The following is a 21,951-nucleotide window of genomic DNA, read 5'->3' as shown; positions in this document are numbered from 1 at the left end:
TCTCAGTCAGTGGTTTACTGAGCACATGATGGCAGTGTTGAGACAGACGAACACAAATGCATCTCTGACCTTTTCTTCGCAATAAACAGCCATGTGGCGCCTTAAAACCTAGTTGGACAATTTCAAATACTAATCAAATCTGTTTTGTGATTCTCACGGGCGTCCAATGTAGTCAGAGAGTGTGGATGTTGTGCCTGAAGTTTGAATTTACTTAATTTTTATACGATTTTATGGTTTGTGTGACCAAAAAGTGCAATCAGCCCCTCTATCACAAATGAATGCACACTTGGAGATGTTACTGGTCAGTCTGCAGGCAAGCAAGCAGAGCTGTCTCTATGGATATTGCTTTCGTCACAATGCTTCCCATCAAGCCTGTGCTAAGCTCTGGTCATGCAGCAGATGCAGACCCTTCACAGCACATAACCAAGATTTCTGGTGGAGGAGACACCATTAACGATGAAGCACAGCCCAAAAGAAACACAATTTTATTGAATACTTACCTAAATAATTAGCAGTGCTGTTTTCCTTTGCGAGTATATTTAAAGCACGTGAAATTTCTTTTTTCATGTCTCATAGCACACAATGCAGTTCCCTGTCTTCTCGAGCTACAGCATATCACTGTTGTGTTGCAAAAAATTATGGTGCTTTAATTGTGTTCTGCTGCTGACCTTTTCCTGAAATGTCCTAAACACCTGTGCCAATTTACCTTAGGCGTTGTGTTTTTGCATCCTATCAAAAAAAAAAAGAAAAAAGAAGAAGCTCCGATCATGTAAAAAATGTGCTGTGCTGAACTGACATCTAGGTAGCCCCTTTCAGATCTAGTTTTTAGTAAGAATCTGTGATATGTTTTAGTGTTACTGCTGGGAAAGCAAGCAATAAAATATAAGATTAGAACAAAGATAAGAATAGAGAGAACACCAAAGCGTTCAAATTTGAGAGATAATACAGAAATATATGTTCTAGCTTCATATTGGTCAAATCTTGGCAGCTACAACCAAATTGAGCTATAGATGTAAGAACTTTTTGAATTATTTAACAAGGCTGCACATGCTAACTAGCGGTATATGCATTTGCTAGTGGCAGCTAGCAGCTAATTGACTTAATTGACTTGTTACTGTTGTAGCAAACAGATGCCAAGTTCCTAAATTCGGTAGCCATTATTGAGCTCACTAGTTTGAGAGAGGCTAGCTACATGTCAATGTGGGAAATTCCATCATGACATTAATAATTCTAGTTTTTTAAAAAAAATTTCAACCTTAATACCAATAGTTCAGATTTTAAGTTTCAAATTTTTCTGTTATATTCACATACCACTGGAATATCATTAGCAGTAATGAAATAGTTAATATAGTTAAGTGGATACATGTCTATGTACATATCCAGCAATTTCAGTACAAGTGCAAGGTATTTAGATTTTGAGCAGCTCAGTAGCCAGATGGCTTGCTGGTATAAACTGTCCATCATCATCAGTACAGGAGTATCAAGCAGATCTTGATGCTCCTGTATGAGTCAGTCACATCCATACCTTGCTAGGATTTTCTAGCTTCAAATGACCAAAGGGGAGATTTGAAAATGCTAAGCTTCAATGTCCATCTATTTTATTACTACATTGCACATAGATATATGTACACACTTACATACCTAATTCTCCCCATTTGCAAATGTTTTATGACTGATGAACGTTTTCTTTCCCCACCAGCATCCTAAAACCACCACAATGCCTGGACTCATTAACAAGGAGAATCGGGGCGCTCTGCCACTCAGTGTGTCTGACATCAGTTCCTGTGTCAGGGGTTACACTTTGGCTCTGACAGCTTCTATGACCTATGAAAATATTGAGGATCATGCAATTGAAGGTGAGCGAGACTCATTTGTCACTTCAGTAATTTGATGGCTCACCACTTTCGGCCAATTTAGATTAACCGCATGCTCTTTTAGGCACTTGTAAAATTCATTATTATCGACTGAATAGGAAATGCTTGGTTGGTGTGTCTGGATAAAGCTCTTTCTTATTTTTGTTTTGTGTCTCTCTCTTACTGTCTTTTAGGGATCTTCATTTATCCACTGGAGGAAAATTCTATTGTTGTAGGCTTCGAGGCTATGATATCTAGTCAGATTATAACACTTCAGATCAAAGACAAGGCAAAAATCGACGACTGTTATCTGGATTGCTGCGGCACTTCTAATGGAGCTCTCCAGAGTGGCAGCGGTAAGACCAAGCAGCTCTAATCAATACTGTTATATTAGCAAAAGATCAAATGAGATGAGTGAAAGTTAAAGGTGTTCAAGTTGAGGAAACCACTGAGAAGCATTACTCCAGTCTGCAACTCCCTGCCAGCTTTGTGGAGTGGTTTAGGCTCGTTTATATCTTTGAATTGGTTTCACAGCTGCCGTTATAGGGTGTGTTTTGTTATCTTTCAGAAACCCCACATTTCCTCTTTGGTAATCCCTACCAGATGATGCCAGAGCAGCTAAAAGCCAGATATTTCCCTCGGGAGCTGGTGGAGACCAAAGCAGAGTAGTTATTGGATTCAAGTCATTAGACCTCCAAAAAACAAAATAAGATCAAAATATATCAGTCATGTCACCACAAGGGGTAGTACTTAACCTGTCAGGCCCTGTGAAATATGCATGGTACAATATTTGCTTTTGCTCTGGGGGGAGCTTCCTGCAGTCAACAAATGGGCTTCAGGTGCATTAGCATGTATGAGGGGACGCAAAATTTACCATGTAACAGTGGATGTAGCATCCAGCTTTGTACTAAGCATGGGAAGTCAGTTTATGCTCCACCCGGCTGCTTCAAGCTTGATCATTCTTTGCTTAGATAACAGAAAAGATTTCTGGTCTCCTTTTTTTCTCCATTGATAATCAAGTGAAGCAAACTGCGTCATTACTTGAAAAAACAAAACAAAACAGAGATACTGAAAGGGACTTGACATTCAATTTTGAAGTAACCCTAAAGATTTTTCAATGCCCAGCATTAGGATTGTGCTTAAAGTCCTGTGCTTAGGAAAGGTGTACATTGGAGTCAAGAGACGTAAGTGAGATTTTATACATCAATCAATCAGTAGGACTAATTGTTTTAGAAAGAAAAAAGGGATAATTCAAGAAAGTAATTTGTTGTAAGAAAACGGTTGAACAGTTTTGTTTAATATTTTATACATGCAGGATCGTAGTTACTGCGGTTATAGTTTAAAAATCTGCTGTTTCCCCTTCTAACAGGACACATAGTGATGGATGAGGATTTTGAGAGGACCGTGTTAGTAGTTAACCTTGGGATCATCCCTCCCATGGAGACGGTCCACATTTTGGTCAGTACCTCCTCTGAGCTTTCCACTCTGCCAAGTGGGGGCATCAGAGTCTCATCTCCACCTGTGTGTACGCCCCGGGTGCAGAGGTCCATCAACGAGGAACAGGGACTGTCCCCAAACTTCTCCAGAACGTAAGCAAGTTGAAGAACAGCAGAAATCACTGTCTGGTTGGCTTAAGATGGTATATTTCTAAATGGCATCTGGCACTTTAGGCTCTTTAAACTCCAGTTCTCATACTTCTATATGGTTTTAACATATCTATAATTTTCCCACTTTTAGGCGGGACAGACAGACCTCTGCTTCAAGTCCTCATGACCAAACTCCCAACACACCTCAGCTTTGGTTGGCTTTATTGCTAGAGGAGGAGGCCATCAACTCCATGGACTATGAGTTTAATTTCCAGCTTGAGATACGAGCTCCCTATCTCCTCGCAGGTCCGTCAAATTTCTCTCATGAGAATTTCTTGAAAGTGCATCTGTCTGCAGTAAGAAGCAGCACATTAAGACGATTACTGCAGTGAAGTGTGAAAAACACGTGTTTGCAGAGATTTGATCCTGCTATATATTTTCACCGACTCTTCTAAAAGAGGGGGACTTGGCCTAGCATAGACTATACAGAATGCTACACAGCTAGCATGGATTTTTTTCTAGTACCAGCAATTCTGAAGCTCTCGAATGAGCCTACAAATATTAAAATATCAAATGGGCACTAATGCTTGACTAAGCTTGTGTCTCACCATAAAGTTCTGAGATATCTAGTTATGACTAACTAGATATCGCTGGTTTTGCTGGTTTCATTGTGTTTTTTTGTTTTCTTTTTTTATTATCCTGGGCTAAACTTAAGTCTCATGAATGAAGCTTCATATTTAATCCACAGATTTGAAATTAGTACATTCTCTTATTATGTACGGTAAGTATTAAAAGAGAACAAATTTACCATTATTATAGGCAGGCAACCAAATTAAGCTCTGGACAGTTCTGGCGGATCTGCTAATCTCAGCCAACATTAGCTGATGGCTCAGCAGGTACCGCTGTGCACATCCATTTGGCAAGTTACATAGCCCTCTATTTAAGCTGCTGTAGTCTGCCTACAGTTGCAGCACATCTGCAGGCCTGCTTTCATGCTCTACCTGACTTAATATGTTTTGCTACTGAAGATGTTCTGTTCTTTAGTGGCTTCAGTTTAGAGGACTAACAACTTGTTATTTGATCTGCTGTGGATGACGCTCTGCGCAGGTGTGGAGAGCCCTTCTCACGCCATCCGAGCTGATGCAGATCCTCTGGCCCGCTCTGCTACCAGCATTGTAATCACTCTGGCAGACAAGTACACTTATGACTACCCGGTCGTAATCCTCATCTACCCAAGCGGTAAGTCTTCAACTTAAAAACAGCCCCACAATTTTGTTCTTCCACCCTCAAGTAAAACAAAACCAAAAAATAGTTACTTCAGCTCTGTGAGACTTTTACTGCAGCCCATAATAAGATCAGTGAAAAGGTGATTCACTGCCTCACGTTGTGTTTGTGAGTGCCTCTTCAGGAAAAAGGTCTTCTGTTATTAATGTATGACATGCCAGTAGAGCCAGACTCTGCCGTGTGGGTGGGTATTGTCAGTTTTCTGGTTCTTGTATTTCCCTCACCGTTGTCTTAACCTGCAGTGTGTGTGTGGGCCGTTTGTCTCCCAGAGGGAGGAACGAGCCCCGCTCAAACTGATCCAATAGGCCTCTTATGAAGGCTTTGTTCACAAACAGACCTGCGGCCAGAGTCGGGCAATTTAATTCATCTCATACGAGTGCTGCAGTTTCAATCACAACATGGATGCTCAGCCAGACCAGAGAGATGGAGGAAATTGAGGTGCAATAGGAAAAGAGGAACAGTTGGGTTTCATCATCAGCTTGGTTGATTAATTGCCTAATTGTGTCAACTTATTGCTGAGTTTCTGAAAGGTTCAACCTTTAAATGTAAGGATTTTAATACTTCATGTGTTGGAAATTAATATCTGATTTATGACCAGAGAAAAATGCATATTAACAAAAATCCTAAGGAATGAAAAAGTATTTCCAAATGTTATTTTCTATCAATAAACTGAGCTTATCAGCAGCATAAAATGGATGGATGAAAGGATGGGTCTCTCAACCAAGAAAATATCTAATTAATTGAACTTCCTCATGAATTTTAATGTCAGAAGTTTTCTTTATTAACACAAAAGCGCTTTTCTCTCATTGTCTGCAGAAAGCTAGAAAAACATTTTGGGCATTTTAGATATGCTTTAGATAAGCTTTTTCAAGACCTGCAGAGTCTATGCAGAGAAGAAAAATAACAGTTGAAATCCCCAAGATTTGCACAGATGCCTGAGCATCTTTTCTTTTTTTTTTATCTGTCACCTCTCAATCCTAACAGTAACACAATGTGTCTGGTTCAGAGGGAGAGGAACCAAACACATATAGGTGCAAGTTTAAAGAACACAATATAAATAAATATTACCAACCAACCCATCTGAGAATTGGTTAGAATTTCAGCACTTTAAAGGAATAATTTAACCGTGGAAAGACCTCCTACGTATATGAACATATATTAGGAGATTTACAGGTTTTGAAAGAATATACAATGTCTGACCCAGCTATGTGATCATTTCCAGAGGAAGTGTTTATTTAAAGAGTTACAGTTCATCGCTGAAACTGCTCTAGTGGAGGATACTGAAGATCTTTGTGCTTGACCTTGTGCTTGATCTTTGTGGAGCGCATTACCATTGATCACATTTTGCTGCAGAGACAATGAGTCTGCAGGGTTTTGTGCATGCTTCTCAGTATCATATTGTGGTCTTCCATTTTTCCCGCCTACCTAGCAGCTTCATATTCAGCATCCTTTGTTTCATATACTGTATTCACTATCCCTCCTCTGCACATGTCCAAACCATCCTCGACTACCAGGCTTTTTCTCCAAACCGTTCATCCTCAGTTGTCCCTCTGATACACTAATTTGTAATCCTGTCCATGCTGGTGACTCCCAGAGAAAATCTCATCATCTGCAACCCTGCCACCTTCAGCTTAGCCTCGTGTCTTTCTGTTAGTACAACCATCTCCAAACCAACCATCATAGCAGGACTCACTACCATCTTGCAAATCCTTTCATTCTTCCCTTTCTATCCTTCTGTCACAAATCACCTCTGACTCTCGTCTCCACCTGCTCCACCCTGCCTGCAGTCTCATCTTTATCTCTTTCTTCATTGTGCACTGTCTATTGCTTTGGTTGTTCCCCTCCAGGGATTTAAACTCATCTGCCTTCACTGTCTCCACTCCCTGCAGCTTCTCTGTTACAACTATACTTATAAAAACAAGATGATGCAAATGAATTTGTTAAACTACAGACATGTCTTAAGGATATAAAAGCCTGTGTGACCTGTAATTTTCTACTCATAATTTCCCTCTTTTCATTAATAAGCCACTACTCCATGTCATGAACTTTTATTCTTTCTATCGTTTGTATTTGGACCCTGGTCTCTCTGTTAGTTGTTCATAGGAAATCATGTGATTGTTGTGTTGCTTTCTTCAATATTTTGAGACGACTGCTGTTTTGAATTGGTGGTATATAAATAAAACTTAAAGTAGCACTTATCATGTGTAGATTTGCATATACCGGTAATGATTTTGATACAGGGACAATAAGGATACCTGCAGTAGTACATCTTATTGCTTATTGTGAATGATATCCTGGAGCATTACTCTGTAAGTGGTATTTTATGCTTATAACTCTAGATGGTGGTGGTTTACATTTTAAATGATGTGTTGGGCAATGTTGTTGCCATAAAATATGAAAGGATAGGGCGATAGAAAGTACGAGACACAAAAGGGAAGAATGAGGAAAAAAGTAATAAGGCCAAGACAGTGAAAATCTGTGTTTTTAGATTTCCGCACTTTCCTTCCCTTCAGCTTCAGACATTGTCCATCTGCTTCATAATCTTGTCTGAGGCATTTATAGTAATGTCTTTGCCATGACCAACTGTGCCACTTTAGAGCCTCATGTGCCGCATGTGCTCATTGAGAACGGGGACATGACACAGGAGGAGTATGATGAGTATCTTCACAGCCGGAGTGATTTCATCAAGGCCACCAAGAAGGACTCCAGCAATGAGAGGAAAGTGAGTGTCCATGACATGAGCACCACACCTGAACTGATAAGCACAATATCACACTGCTTTCATTTTGAGCATGATATCACAAATATTTCCCTGTGAAAAATATTATTTATTTGGCTATTTGTTGCAATTTAGTGTTGTATAATACAATGATATTACGCACTGCGGTTTCAATATAGGGTTGAATTGGCTCCTGTGTGGCATAAATACTGAAACTTCCTTTTGTATTATGAAACTTTATTAAAGTTGGCAGGTAAACTATGACAGAGATTTTTTTATTTAAACTGATCTAACGACAGTAAGTGCCTTAAAACCCAGACAGGTAAAGGAAAACCTCTACTGTATTCTTTTTGTTATATTATACACAGAAACGGCCCTAACCAATCTGGCGCCCTAGGCAAGATTTTAGGTGGCGCCCCCCTACATCAGCAGTGTAGCGTAATGTTGTAACAAATAATATTTCTATTAAATAAGCTTTACTTTGCATTTTAATTAACGTGGGATTATTTTTTGTATTTAGAAATAATAGTACCAACTTTTTTTTTTCAACATTTGTGGCACTGGCATGGCGCCCCCTAATGGACGGCGCCCTTAGCATTTGCCTATACGGCCTATGCCACGGGCCGGCCCTGATTATACAGTTTGTTTAAAGAAATTTGTGTGATAATCAGCATTGCTGAAAATCACACTATAATTAAATGTATATGTTAAAACATTAAATTTGGTATATTAAACCAAGCTTAATGCTGAAAAGCTACTACTCCAAAGCTAAAATGGTATTAAATACTAGTCAGTTACGCTAGTTAGCCATAACTTTAACCTTTTTGTGAGACCAATCTGCAGGAACAGACTGTGTGCAGTGTGAATAGTGGACCCAAATGCAGACGAACGAGTCTTTATTACAGCTGATTACATGAATGCAAAAGCAAAGCAACACAAACTGTGGCAAGAAATAAGCTAAAACATAAACTGGAAAAGCTAGGAATTACTATAACAACTATGAACATGATTTTGAGCAGGAGGACGAGAGAAACTATGAGACCAAGAAACATAAACATGCCCTGAACAAAACCCTGGAAACCTGACGAGATGTGGTGGGAGGTAACACAGACGACCTGACAAATACTGAAAGAAAACAGACTAAATAGACACAGGAGGGGGTCAGAGTGGAAACACATGGGGAAACAGCTGGCACAAATAATCATAATGACACACCAGGGGAAGTAAAACAAAACACACTGAACATGGAGACACCTGACTCTTCAAAATAAAACAGGAAAACACTGAGACACGTAGACATGACACCACAGGCTTGACAACACAGACAAGAAATACACGAGACTAACAAAGAAGACCCAGGTGAAACATAACTAGTATACACTCAAAGCAAACGAATAATAATCCTATAACTCTACATTATCTCAAGATATAGCATAAGAACATAAACTGAAAACACTGACATTTTGTCACTCATGATTACTTCCCTGCCCTTAAAATTTGTACACAGTTAGCCGTTCCAACAGGACAACAATCCCAAACGCATAAGAAATGGATAAAGAAGGCTGACATTAAACTTTTAGAATAGCCTTCACAAAGACCAAAGAATATGGTTCTATTAAAAAATTATGGACTATACTTAAAGGCCAGGTGTTTGCTAGGAAACCAACCGATTTCAATGAATTCTACCAATTCTGCCAGAAGCTTGTTGATGTCTACCAGAAGCATCTGGTCTAGGTGGAATCTGCTAAGGGACATTTAACCATATTAGTGGCAGTATTTGTATATATTTGAACCTGTGTGTACACTTTTGACCCTGCGTGGATTATGGAAAATCCCAAATAAATTCAAATAAGTCCATCAAACTCTTGTTTTTTAGAGTCATTAAAGATGAATATTGTACAATTATTCCTTTGCTGGAAAAAGAACAGTTCAACTCCAGCTATGTTGAGCTTTTGCCATCCAGTCAGTTAGGAAGCATCTAACTGATGCTTCATTCTAATATGTAATTAAAGCACTGCTAACTAAATGTTTAAACTAAAACAGATAATATTTTTATGTTAAATAGCAAAAATCTGGGTCCATAGTAAGTAGATAAAAAGGCTCGTCTTTTGAGTGGCTACAAATAACTGTTAATTGGTGGTACTAATTGTACCTACACAGTAAACATCTGGTTAAAAGAAACATGCGATTCTTCTTTTGTGAGCTTTGCTTGGTGATAAAGCACAACATAATTTAGGTAAAAGACAAAGTGTTATTTGATAATGAACAAAGAGAGACTTCTCTGGGCTTCAGCTCGTTAGCTCCACTTTCACTGCTGCGCCCCTGGTCATGCATGTGTCCATTCGCGTCTCAGCTATGATGAGGTTGTTAAGTGACCAGCAGCAAACAGGAGGAGGAGGAGAGAGCACTTAGCCATAAAAATGTGTTTCTATGGAAACACTCCAAAGGCTCTGCACAGTCTGCTTTGACTTTTCCAGCACATATACATAGAATAATTGATGTGATTCTTCTACTGACCTGATAACTTGTCACCTTTCTTGCTTCTTCAAACCTTTAATTTAAGCCTGTGCAAAATTGTCAGTCAAACCGAACCCCATTTAATTCATGCTTCTGTTTTGCTGCCTTTATAGGTAGATATAATTCACAAGAGACTCCATAAGGATATCCTCCACAACCCTGTGGTTATGTTGAACTTCTGCCCTGACCTCAAGTCCATTTGCTCTGACTTGAGGAAGGTTCACGGCGAATTCATCTTCCTCATCGACCGCAGCGGCAGCATGAGCGGGGTTAACATCAACCGTGTGAAGGTATTTTAATCTCAACGCGCCATGCGTTGCTATAAAGGTGATCTGCGAGCAAACATTAAGATGCATGCTGATTTACATATAAATTACACACCGTATCACATGCCATCAAGAGTTTTTTCATTAAAAAGTATTACAGTTGATGTCAAACACATCAATATACATTTTCCAAAGAGATTAAATGCAAAGTTAATCAATCACATGTCGTTAAGCGCTTTCAAATAGCTTTTTAAGCTCAAGGTCTTAGTGTTTCTGCTATCTGTGAAGATTGTATGTGCTTAATCAGCTGTAGGAAGGCATGCATTCAAGGATATTGATCGTACAAATCATTCACTATCCGCCCATCTTCCAGTTGCTAGGATTTGAAGTCTAATCGGTCTTCAATAGGCTACCTATAAAGCTAACTCAGGGTCATTCAAGGTGGATATATTTTTTATCATGTTTATTTGGCTGCTTGTGCACTGAATGTGTCCTGCGATGTGATGCTGGCAGGTGTGCATTTGTGACTCATACCCTGGGTTTTATTGAAGGTGTTACTACACAGTCTGGGCTTAAGACCAAGGTGAGCCTGACTGCGATATAATGAATATTTACCAAGAAGTACTGCAGAATAGCTTTTAATACATCTATAAAATTGGAACATTATATTTCTGTTTCTGAACCTGAAGGAATGTTTTATTGGAGATTGTGCAGTCGATGAGGTATTTGTGATATCCACCTGAACAGAGGTTGAGATAAGTGGTATTCTTCTAGAAACGGCTCCTCTCCTGTAGAAAAGGCGGTGATGGACGAAATGATTCTGTATGATGGCTCTCACTCCTCTCAGGCAAAATCTGCCGTGGAGCACTGACAGCTGTGTAGAGCACATGCTTCCATTTAACCACGCATTAAGCAGAGGAGTGTTTTATTTTTTGCTTTTAGAATTTCAGATTTCACATCAGTCTTTGTTCAGGTCAGGAACTAATGCTGCTCTCGGTCTTTTTTTGTAGGATGCCATGGTGGTTAATCTGAAGAGCCTGGTGCCTGGCTGCGTTTTCAATGTCGTAGGATTTGGATCTACATTTAAATCACTATTCACGACAAGCCAAAGCTACGAGGAGGTAATGCTGCTCTTTATAATGATAATGAGATAATCATAGCTAGTTTATCAGTCATGGGTTGTAGAACCCAGACAAAGCCTTCAGGGGCAGGAAGTAGGGTAACACTGTGCAGCTCAGAGTGGACATACAGTAAGTATGTGTGCGCTTAAACGCCACATAGCCAAATATACAGATTCTACCTTGAAGATGAATGTAACCTCTGGATCTAACTTGTTACCCAGCGTAACAAGTCAATTCAAAGCCATAAGCTATGAAGATTTTTGTGGAATATGGTAAAAAGATGTACAAGTTAATGGACAGAATCCAATTGAAAACTCCTTACAAGACTAAACAGCAACTGAAATTAGTATCAATAACAGTTTTAAAGGTTCTAACTTTCTTTAACTCTCTTTGTACTTACTTGGTGAAAAAGCTGGTAATGTTGCATTCAGTTAAAACAATCAAAATGCCTCTTGGGATCAGGTATATGTCCTTCTCACTCACTATTATTGGGATTTAGTTGGCCAAGCTTTAAAAACCAAAACTGTTACTTCAGCCAGGCCGAAAACATGTTTGTTTCTGCATTAAAGTTAAGCATTTTAACACATACGTCTATGGGACTCACTTTTGGATCTAGCTTCAAGCGGCCATTTGAGGAACTGCAGCTTTTAGGACACTTTTCTGCATTGCCCTTGTTTTTTAGCCCAGTGGATACATCTTGTGTTTTTTTTCCCTTCCTCCAAAGGAGCTCAGTGCTGTAGCCACCCACTAGAAGGCTATCAACATATTTTGGCTTCACTTCTAGGAGCTGTCATGTCTTGACAGCTCAACAAAACATCAGACATCCCCATACACAATCCACACAAACAGTGTTTTATTTTAACAATGAATCTCATTGTTCTTAACATTAAGCAGGAGGATATTTTTACATCAAATTCCAAATTAGTTTCTCCGTGGCAAAGTCTAACAATCCCTGAATCACAGCCCTGATTAAGCCTAAGGATTTAAACTGTAGTTTACCTTTTATTTTGAAGGCTTTTATGATTCACTTTGAGCAATCTTTATGAAACAGCCAGCTCATTTTAGCTTCAGTGCTGATTAATAACTGCTCAAATCTCAGAAATAATACAACCCTGTCTTCTTTTTTCTGACTTGAATAAATATAGATCTTTGCATTTTGTGTGTTGTGTGAGTACAGCAGCATTATGTCTTGAATTAACATCTTATTTTCATGATCCAGGATGCCCTGGCCATTGCTTGCGAGTATGTTAGAAAGATAAGAGCTGACATGGGGGGGACGAACATCCTGGCACCGCTCACATGGATCCTGAGGCAGCCTTTGATCAGTGGACACCCCCGCCTGCTCTTCCTGCTCACAGACGGTGCTGTCAGTAACACGGGCAAAATTATCGATCTGGTCCGCAGTCATGCACGCTACATCAGGCAAGTATTAATGTTAACACACGCTGAATGTTAGACAGAATAACGAATAGCATTATTAGGGATATCTTCACTGTAAAACCTGTTCTGGTTTCCAGACATATACAAGCAACCCATTTGATGCTAAAGACACTATGCTGTTGTAATAAATCCTTGCTTCTTATGCAGATAGCAAATGTGGAGCTTGCCTATACTATAAAATCACATCTCAGGGTTAAATGTAGGACCTGATTCTGCAGCTGTAATCCTTTCAAAATGAAATCTGGCAACATGCAGCTTGTGTTATTTCATTTCAGCTTCGAATTCTGATTAAAAACCAACAACAAGTCAGTGTGAATGAGGAATTAAAAAAGAAAGAAAGGAAGCATGTGAACACTGGGTTGAGCTGCCGAGTGAGAGGGAGCACCAGTGGAACAATAGACCTGCAGTATGCTGGGAAATCATTTTATTTTGCCACCTGCATCTAAGTCTCACACTGAAAAAATCCTGTCCTGAGTCACTCTGGACATAATTGACTTTTGTCTACTCCCTTTTAATGGATGCCTCCCCCCAGACGATTGCATTAGGCACACGGAGCTTGGCCAAACCATCAGCACTTCCTGGGCCGTAATCGCTCTATGCTTGCAAATAAGAGGCGCCATTCAGAAACAGGCACAAACAACGATCAATCTACATTTTTGTGAATCCACGATGGATTTTTAACTGTGTCGAGGGAGAAATTTCTTTTTTCAGTCTGCACTCTCTGATTTAATTAAAAATGCAAGCTGGTGCAATGAAATTAGGCAGCTCATCCCTCTGTGGTAAATGAAGTATGAATTGTAAAATCGTTTGCTATCAGCCAATCTGCCTGGAGAAGTATTTCGACTTCAGTTTCACCAGAAGACATTGTAGGCTTTTACATAAAGCTACTGAAGAATTATGTTACTTCTAGTTCATAAATGTCTTTGCAGCATCTCGTTAGTTGTCTTTGTGTTGTGCTCGCATTTTGGGAAGACGCTTGTTGTCATGCTCATGTGTTTCGTGAGCTATTCGTGGAGCTGCAGTGTTTAATGTCTTTGTGCAGATGTTTTACGTTCGGCATAGGACAGAATGCTTGCAGGAGGCTGGTGCAGGGGCTGGCGACAGTTTCCAAAGGAACAGCGGAGTTTCTCGCTGACGGAGAAAGGCTTCAGCCCAAGGTACTAATTTCCAGCTTTGTGTTGCTTTCTTAACAACAGCCAACTATTCCGAGGGCCGCTGGAGAGCCATTATGCAGAGGTTTCAAAGCACCAAGTGTCCGCCACTGATACCAATTAGGAAATCATATCTCAGAGACACAATTCACTTTATGTTTTGGTCAGAGAGAAGCTGGCTTTTATAGTGGAAAGTCTTTTTTAGTTGGCTTGTTTTCACTCCACAGATGATAAAGTCCCTGAAGAAAACCATGTCTCCTGTACTCAGCGACATTTCCATCGAATGGCTCTTTCCTGAAACCAAAGAAGTGCTGCTCTCCCCTGTGGGCAACACTTTTCTGTTTCCAGGGGACAGTCTGATTGGCTACAGCGTGGTTTGTGATGCCACCCGCTATCACGACAACCCCAAATCTGTAAGACACCTCTTAAAAAGTGACAAATGACAGCATGCGTGTTGATATTCTGTTTTGTAAACACTTCAGAAAAGGAACATCAGATCACACCATGTTTTTCTTGTGTTTATGTTCAGTGTGATAAATCATTTAATCATTGAAGTAAATCCTGATGGAGATATATAAAAATATAAAAGCAGCTCTAAGGAAGCTTTTAATCAAACCTTGTGAAAAAGTCTCTTTTTGCATGTGTCACCTACTCAAAATCGAAACAGGATAAGAGGAGGCGATACAGCATGATGCGCTCTGTTGAGTCAGCCAGCTCAGTGTTTTACCACTCTCAAGAAGAGGACCCAGTGAAGACAGCTGGTGACAATCTGGGTTCACACAGGGAGGGCCATTCTGGAACTCTGTATGATTCCTACCAGGACTCCATGATAGACAGCAGCCCTGTCGGCACAGACCATGACCCCATGGGTAAGAACTTACGGCAGAAATGAGTGGTTGACTCCTGAATGAGGGGATTTCTGTTTTTCTAAACTATAGGTTTGCAGAATGTCAATTTGTGTGCTCCTATTCTTGCAAATTGCTGTAATTTAGGTGTAACTATGATTTCCATCCCAACTGCTGAAGTGGTGCGTTAGTCAGACTAAAATGTGTGTTATATGATTGACAGGAAATTTTGCACAGGTATTCACGGAACCCACAGGATGAGTCATATTGAATTTTATGATCCTTTGACATTTTTCATCCAGCGCTGCTATGAGGTTTATATTTGTGGTTTTGATTGAAATGCCTTGACAGCTGTTGGATGGATTGCCCCCAAATTTAGTGCAGACATTAATGTCATCCTGAAGGTTTTTAATAGCTGTAGGTGTCCTTTAACTTTCTATAAGGTTAAAAACAATTTGTCTAGTACTTTGCTTTATCACCTAAAACCTACAAAACTATTCCCAAACCCACCAGTCTAATTATACCTCGAAGTGTAGGAGGTGAGTGTGCTGATACGCTAATCTAATGGTTCTCAAATGTTTTCTGGCATGTCCCACTTTGGAAGCTGAAAAAAAGTTCATCCCACACGCCACAATTTTTATTGATTGCAATGAACAAAGGATCCATGTTTTATTACATTTTACTTAAATAAAAGTGCAAATCAGCACAGACTCACCTTAGTTTCACTTTATAGATTTTACCTGGCTGTTTATGATGGCTGCCCCACAGTTTGAGAACAACTGCATGAATCCAAGCATGGTAATATTGCCATTTTTGGCAAGTTGCTATGTGCCTGTGAAGGTTCGCAGTCATCCAGGTCGTCGTAGTCTAAGGAGCTTGGAAAGAAAAGTATCTGGACTTCTTTAAGTTTTCTTGAAGATGTTTCACTTCTCATCTGAGAAGCTTCTTCAGTTCGAAGCGCAATTGGTGGAGAATCCTCGATTTTAAGCCTTATGGGAGTGTCCACAAGAGGGTCATGGACCCCCTATTGATCTTCTACCTAACCATGAGCCAAGGTGTGAAAACGAGTGTAGTTCACAATCAGCCAAGGTTTCAGGTGAACCCATTGTGATGAGGTCAAAAGGCCCAGGATGTTAGTGGGTGTTGAGGTTTCTTGGAAGGGATCTCAAAACTGGATTATAGATGGCAAACAGTTGGTGCCTCAGTTCAAAGATGGTCATTCACAGTGGACATAGATGGCTTCTTTCACTCCTCTTTCAAACCGTCTGTCTTCTCTGTCCAAAATGTGAACATTGGCATCCTCAAAAGAGTGACCTTTATCCTTTAGATGCAGATGGACCGCCGAGTCTTGTCCCTTGGAGGCGGCTCTTCTATGTTGTGCCGTGCATTTATGAAGTGGCTGTTTGGTCTCTCCAATGTAGAGGTCTGAGCTTTCCTCGCTGCACTGTACAGCATACACTACGTTGTTAAATTTGTGAACTAATCAGATAGTTTTAAAAGAGCTCAAAGTAGGGCGGTTGTTCCCAGACTATGGGGCATAAAACCTGCAGTAGGAGTTCTGCAGTAAGGCTAAGCAAGAATGATGCATTGCCCTGCACTGCCAGAAAGGCAGGGAGTAGTTTGTAAAAGGAATGCCAGGTTAATATCAAGCAGATGATGAATCATTTTACAAATACCAAAACAAACACTATAACATATGGAGAGCCTTATCTTACCATTGGGTGGGTAATGAAGAGAGAACACAGTGTGCTCAGAGTCTCAATATATTAGCTTCTGACAGCACAAAGCTGAGAAAGGTAGGACGCCAGCTGAAGCCTTTGTTTGTCTATTTTTTTTTCTAATGTTGTATTTCATTTTTACTTTACAGCGAGTGCTTTGTCTATAAATCAGGGAGTTTGCAACCAGGGATGTAAGTGTGTTTAGGTCCATTGGAAACAAATGTGGTGAACTTGGCATTTTGATTTAGTAATTACCATTTCAGTGTGGTGGAACCTACAATTATGTGTTTCACGGTGTTGTGAATTCGTTATCTTTGTACTTTTGCGGGCTTTTTTCATTTTTGAACAAAACATCAGGTTTAGATAAGACATCACCGAGAAGGCGTGCCTATAGTACCAACCAGATATCAGACTACAACCCAGCAAAGAAGGTCTACACTCCCAGTGACTCCAGCTCTGTGGCGGTGAAGAATCCACTGAGGAGAGCCAAAGTCCAGGAGCTGATAGGCCAGATGAGCCCTGAATATGATGCACAGTGGAGGAATGACTACCAGGTGAGCTTTAACAGTAACAGCTTCCTTTTTAGTTTGCGTTTAACTGATTTAACGGCTGAAACATGAGCACAAAAATAAACCACTATCAGCTGTACAGGCAGGAGACTTTGATGATGATGGAGTTGTCATGATGTCATTGTATAGAAATTGATATTTATATTCAGACCCTGCTGACAATTAAACCGAGTCTTGTCTGGACTGAAGTATAATCAAGGACGCACTAATGCACTCTCTTCAGTAATGAAGGGCAAAATTTATGAATTGCAATTAAGTCCGACTATTACTCGGGGAACGTGTCAGTATAACTAAGCAGAATTCACTGGACTGTAAAGAAATTATCTTCTCTTGTGAATCCAGTTGAGGATTCAATATATTCTTGCTTGATTAACTGAGTAAATATAGCACATTTCAATTTTCTGCACAAATTAAAAGACTAATATAAAAGATTTGGAACCCTCGGGCTTTTTACACTAATTAAAAACTCAATGCTGCGATGGCCATTCTTCCTTTGTTACGCTGACATTTTCTAAACTAGAAAATTGTCAGTTGCCCTGTTGCAATACAACGCATGGTTTGCAGAGTCCTTATGTAATTATTCACTTGAAAGCCCCCTGAAACCTGAGCCTGAGTGAGCACACAGAAATGACCAGAATTACAATTAGTAGGCGAGGTTGCAAACCTTATTAGACCTGTGATAGGACCAGGGTCTTTCGAATTAAAACTCCTTCTATTGTTTTCAGCCGCAGCTGGCAAGTCTGGGTACCACATCTACCAGGGGGCGTTCTGCCAGCTGTCACAAGCCGCTCCTTCAACAGGAGCTCTTTCTGCAGCAGGAAGCCGACTCTGAGCATCATTTTCATCCCCAGCCACAGGACGATCCTCCGCCCAGCGGCGGCAACGTGACGCCTGTGTCTTGCAATGCTGCCAGGGAAGATGGATCCAGATCTTCCACAGACAGCCCATCTCTTGGGAGCATTGGAGACACAGGTGAGAGGGAAAGTAGAATTGTTTTGCATTAGTAGAAATCTCTAAAAGAAAGTAAACATTTTGAAGCTGGCCTGATTTTTATAGTGTAGCAGCTAATGGGTTGAATGCGGAGTGCATCGTTTTAGAGGGGCTTAATTACAAATGCACTGTAGCAGTAAATTAACAGAGTTAGAGAGCTAGAGGAGAACATAACCTCCATCTGTACAAATATATGACTTACAGTGAGAAATTGGCTTGGGCAGAACGGTGGTTAGCACTGTTGCTCCACTGCAAGAAGGTCCTGGGTTTGAATCTAGAGCTGGAGTTAGATAAATATTGGCTAAACTGGCTGTAGATGTGAATGTGAGTATGTATGGTTGTCTTTTTCTGTGTTGACCATGTTAAAAAAAACATATTTATTTTTTTAAACATGTTTAAAAGGGGATGTTCATATTCAGAGGGAACCCGTGCCACCTTAAAATGATGGACCTGTCCATAGTTTACTTGGACTGTGGTACACATGTAGGGCCAGCACAGAGCTCCAGTGCTGCATCAGCAACAGTTTAAGCCATAAAAAACGCAAAACAAACAAAGGACAAATCTATAAAATGTCTTTATTAAGTAATTAACAAATATGTAAGAGGTCAGTGTGTCACCGCTTCCCCAATAAAGCCACCAAATGCTGAAATGCATGAGACCTATGTTCTGTAAGAGCCTGGGTTGGCACCAGAGCTGGATGGGCGATCGACTTTGATAGAGGCCCATTTGATTCAGCTCACTTTGCTGTTTCATTAAAAAAGAGAAACGTGAACACAATTTAAAAAGTTGCATGTCTTAAGAAGCATAGTATAAAAACAAGAGACGTTTTATGATGAGACAGAAGTAGATTAATGAACTCATCACATACGAGGTCACTGACTGTGAGCACAGAATATACTCAGAATATTAAGATTTGTTTTGCAATTTTCAGGTCAAATCATGCTATAAAGCCAGCTGCACAAGCTGATGAATAACCTCTTTTTAGTTCCAAAGAGACACATGAGGGCTACTTCCCAAACTCTTGACTTACATAGGCCCATCCACTCCAAAAAACTCCAGTGTTCTTGTTAGTTAGTGACCACAATTGGAGCACATGTACTAAGCTGCTATTACCCAAACAATTGACTTGAGCTTGAGCTGCAATACCTAATTAGACATGAGAGTGTTTTAACTTTTTCATTATCAAAACTGTACTTGTAGTTGCAAAAGTATGTCAGTAGAATTCAACCGAATTCAAAAAGTGACCTTTTTTGGATAGGCTTGGATCCCAAAAGTCCATAATGTTGATGTTGGCAAGAGTGCATTTAAAAAGCTTGTGTGTGCACATGAAAGAGAGAGGGATAAACATATATGAAATGTGCTACAAAAGCTGAGATGCTGAGATGTGACATGTTTGCAGCTTGGATTGTTAAGGGCAGTGTCAACACAGGCCAGCAGGGAGTCAGGAGAATAGCATGTTCAAGCATGGCATGAGGTAAACATGATCGTAAATCGAAGCTCTGACACTCAATTCACGGGAAGAGCAGGAAATGTTTTTCAATGTCTGGGGACAAAGCACAAAATTATCTAGGAGATGAATGATAAACAGAAGAGGTAGAGTTTTAGAAAACAGTTATTAAAGTAGAAAATCAAGCAGACAGAAGAGCTTTGGAAACAGGAAATAAATTAATTCAGCACAAATCCAGTTCCATACGAGCAGCAGCAGGTAATAAGCTTAAGAGAAATAAGAGGTCCTCGCACGGCGGGATTGATAAATCCACATCAAATCTTGCTCCTGTGATGTTTCAGATGGTTATGGACACCAGTTGTGCCGAGCAGAAACCCCACAGGATACCCACGCTGCACATCTGGATGCTGCCAACCAGCACAAAGGTGACTGCAAGGCTGTGGTGTCTGGACTGCTGTGCGGAAAACCAATGAAGTGGGAGGTTGTGTTTGATATCGAGCCCTTTCTGAATGGCCGTGAACGTGAGGAAAAGGTTCACGAGGAGCTGTGGAACGAGACCTTCCACCACCTGGCCGGCCGCTCCATCATCAACGACTTTGAGCACATGGCCGATAAGGAGTGTGAGATTGAACACGGTGAGCTCTATGGGGATTCCAGTGTTTAGAAGGAGACGGGGGTAAATTTTAAGATTAAAAGACTTTGCAGCAGTAGGCCTCCTGCTAATTCAGATTTGATATTTGGCTGTCTGTCGTCTGGTTTTGGCATTTTAGATATAAAACTTTTCACGAATAGTTTGACATTTTGGCTTTCTCACTTTCTCACCAAAAGCTTTTAGAGAGGACTAACATCACTGTCGTGTCTATCCATTAGATACAGTGTTAGGTGGTATGAGGTCCTTTAGAGATCCTGTTATGGGATTTTTTTCCCTTTGCATGGAGCCAAGTGAGCTGTTTCTTCCTCTTTCCAAAGCAGTGTAAATTTTCTGATTTACTTCCTTACCCGAAAGTAAATAAGTATATGTCATTTATAATTTACTAATGTTTGGAATGATTTTATTTGATGTTATATAGTATTATATATAATGCTCATTGTGTTTCACAGGGTCTGGCAGGAAGTACCAGTTATACAGTATTCACACCAGCAAAGCCTGCAATATACTGAGCAAATACACAGCGTTTGTTCCCATTGACCTGGACACAAATGAGTATTTGCAGACATGTATTGAATACTTAAACCCTGGTAAGTAACACAAATTAGGTGTGACAAGGTTCCCTTAAAAATGTTCAATCAGCTGCTTATTTTTTAAAAGACTGCTGCTGTGCCTGACACAGCAATCTAAAGTGTGATATTTTTAGAAATGCCTTTTCTTTTCTTTTGCAGAGCATTTAGAAGAAAATATCAATGTCATTCTAACATCTCGCTGTCAAATATGAAGCATGAGATGAAAAAAAGGAAACTTCCTATGGCATTTATAGTCATTTTTTTTCTAAAACATCAGTCTGAAAGAGTATCTAGCCTTGATATGGGTATTTCAGGCACAGCTCATTGACATAGCCGCATTAAAATCACACACTGGTTTCAGTATCCACATTTTGAGGATTAAGCATTAGTATTTTGGCTACTATCATATTTCTTTTGGAGCCAGACGCCTGTACAATCCACAGAGACCAAAAACATTTTGTGTACCAAGCTGTAAATGCTGTAAATATACTCAGAATAACAGTTTAACATGTAAGTCTTGGAGCCAGCTTTAAGTGACACCTGAGGTACTTTAGTTTTTAGCACGTCTATGGTGGCTTCATTTTATTTCAGCTCCTGTGGTTGCCCCTTGTTTGAACCTTTCGCTTGTGAAAAGCAGTCAGTCAGAAGAAACCTGTCTTAAAGGAATCTTTGCCTTTTAAAGGAAGACGTGCTAACACGACATGTTTCAGACAGTCAGTGACCTGGAGAGCTGCAGTAAAGCTCACTATTGGGTTAACTGGGATTAACTTGAAGTGTGAATTATGCAAAGCTGCTCCAGGAGAGTCCAGAGCTGGAATTCAGCATGATAGGCTACCAAGAGCCCAGAAGCGATTTGGCAAATAGAGATCATTAACTATAAATGAAAGTAAGTGGCATGTAGCAGAAACAGACAAACAAACAAGACAAACTTGTGATTTAAAGTGGGTGGATACAAAATAACCAGGTAGCCTCAACCAGTCAAGCCTCTACCAATGGGAGTAACAGATATCTTTAGTAAACATAGGATGGCATGTAAAAGGGGCTGCTTGCACAACCAGAGTGACGGAAAAGAGAGTGAGTAAATTTGTGGCAAAATAATTTAAATAATAAAAACAATCACTACTTCCTCCAGTTGAACATGGTAAATTTTACTCTTATTAAACAAAACCACTGTGAGTGAGTGGGGCAATGTACACCATATTATTTTAAACTTCTTACCTAATT

General features: G+C 40.0%; 1 protein-coding gene across 1 annotated transcript in view; it reads left to right on the top strand.

Annotated features, from left to right (window-relative positions):
- Positions 1-21,951, top strand: part of vwa5b1 (von Willebrand factor A domain containing 5B1) — a 29,407-nt gene that overhangs the window by 1,028 nt on the left and 6,428 nt on the right. The window contains exons 2-17 of the mRNA XM_005740931.2: positions 1,700-1,856; positions 2,048-2,209; positions 3,223-3,442; positions 3,591-3,745; positions 4,547-4,678; positions 7,321-7,445; positions 10,073-10,249; positions 11,236-11,346; positions 12,566-12,768; positions 13,829-13,943; positions 14,165-14,350; positions 14,605-14,806; positions 16,858-17,054; positions 17,795-18,041; positions 19,848-20,141; positions 20,608-20,745. Coding sequence (XP_005740988.1) covers positions 1,718-1,856; positions 2,048-2,209; positions 3,223-3,442; positions 3,591-3,745; positions 4,547-4,678; positions 7,321-7,445; positions 10,073-10,249; positions 11,236-11,346; positions 12,566-12,768; positions 13,829-13,943; positions 14,165-14,350; positions 14,605-14,806; positions 16,858-17,054; positions 17,795-18,041; positions 19,848-20,141; positions 20,608-20,745 — 2,803 coding nt within the window. The 5' untranslated portion in view covers positions 1,700-1,717. The remainder of the gene's footprint in view (positions 1-1,699; positions 1,857-2,047; positions 2,210-3,222; positions 3,443-3,590; positions 3,746-4,546; positions 4,679-7,320; positions 7,446-10,072; positions 10,250-11,235; positions 11,347-12,565; positions 12,769-13,828; positions 13,944-14,164; positions 14,351-14,604; positions 14,807-16,857; positions 17,055-17,794; positions 18,042-19,847; positions 20,142-20,607; positions 20,746-21,951) is intronic.

This window comes from Pundamilia nyererei, unplaced genomic scaffold (assembly GCF_000239375.1).
Source record: "Pundamilia nyererei isolate P.nyererei 1_Seehausen unplaced genomic scaffold, PunNye1.0 scaffold00106, whole genome shotgun sequence".
Lineage (NCBI taxonomy): Eukaryota > Metazoa > Chordata > Actinopteri > Cichliformes > Cichlidae > Pundamilia > Pundamilia nyererei.
The sequence above is the reverse complement of the archived record's forward strand: the minus strand, read 5'-3'. Positions and strand labels throughout refer to the sequence as shown.